The following is a 1251-nucleotide window of genomic DNA, read 5'->3' as shown; positions in this document are numbered from 1 at the left end:
CCCCCTTCCCCAGATAAAACAAGTGCTCTGAATTATATGTTTTCAGTGTCAAAAACAGCCTGATAATAAAACAAGTATTCTGAATTATATATTTTAGTAAGAAGAACTGACCGTGGTACTCCTGTCTTGTTGACTGGTAAGGAGATGATCTTAAGGAGGGATCTATGAAATTTTTTAATAGGAAAACTTTGGATTGTATTAAAATGGAGTTTAAGGAGAATATCAGGTGTCTAAAGAGACTCATTAGAGATCCTGAAAATAAGACATGAGCTGGAAAACCGACTTGCAACGAGTAGTATATTTTTCCACTTTGTTTCCCCAGAGACGAGAATTTCTCTTGTTCGGCCTGCTCCCAGACTGTGTGTATGAGTTGCAGATCCATACAGTCAACTCTTACGGGGAACAGGACGAGGGTCGGCGGAAATTTTTCAGCACACCCTCTTGTGATGAAGCAGAAGGACAAGGATTTGATGTAGTTTGTCCTCCTAAAGGTAATACTAATTGCTACTTATTATCAAGGACGTACATTATTTTTTTTTTATCTGCTTGTTGCTTATTATCAAGGACGTACATTATTTTTTTTTTCTCTGCTTGTTGCCCATTATTAATGGCTGGCTGGACCTTAAAAACACTTGATAAAATAAGAAAATATTGATTATTTCATAATAATCTCATTTTCTTGTTTGAAAAGTGGTACTTGTTCATCTGTTTAAAAAGCAGAAAAATGATCATATTAAGAGCCTCAAGACTTCTCTCTTTTGTCAGTGTATAAGCTTTTTTGGTAGTACTATTTTGTGATTTATTTGAGTTTTCTACTTTCTTGCAGTACTTGTATTGACTTTGTTGGGATGTGAATACTCTTTTGGGGTCAAGCAAAAGCATTGCTGTCCTTCTCAAGATCTGGACTCTTTCATTTCTCCAAGTATGTAGCCATTGGCTGATCCCGGCAAAATTAAAAATGAGTATTTCTAACGCCTGTCATTTCTTTATTGGTGCTTGACTTGGATTAATGAGGTATGGCACCAGAATTGTTGGAAATTAGATATACTTTAATAATGTGTTTCTTTCAGTTTTGGTTGTTTTTGTTCATTTTATTCTGTGACAAGAGGTTGTGTGTTGTAATCGATGTGTGAGTTGGTGTGCATGGGCAATTAAAAAAAAATTGTTAGGCTGTTTGAACTCAAGCATATATTGGAGAGAGAGAGAGAGAGAGAGAGAGAGAGAGAGAGAGAGAGAGAGAGAGAGAGACAG

General features: G+C 36.1%; 1 protein-coding gene across 1 annotated transcript in view; it reads left to right on the top strand.

The window, feature by feature from the left end:
- LOC101863063 (anosmin-1) overlaps positions 1-491 on the top strand; it is a gene marked incomplete at its 3' end in the record, with an annotated part of 21072 nt that extends 20581 nt beyond the window's left edge. Inside the window, 1 exon segment of the mRNA XM_013089078.2 lies at positions 323-491. Coding sequence (XP_012944532.1) covers positions 323-491 — 169 coding nt within the window.
- Positions 492-1251: the final 760 nt, after the last annotated feature.

The sequence above is a fragment of the Aplysia californica genome, unplaced genomic scaffold, assembly GCF_000002075.1.
Source record: "Aplysia californica isolate F4 #8 unplaced genomic scaffold, AplCal3.0 scaffold00868, whole genome shotgun sequence".
Taxonomy (NCBI): domain Eukaryota; kingdom Metazoa; phylum Mollusca; class Gastropoda; order Aplysiida; family Aplysiidae; genus Aplysia; species Aplysia californica.
The sequence above is the reverse complement of the archived record's forward strand: the minus strand, read 5'-3'. Positions and strand labels throughout refer to the sequence as shown.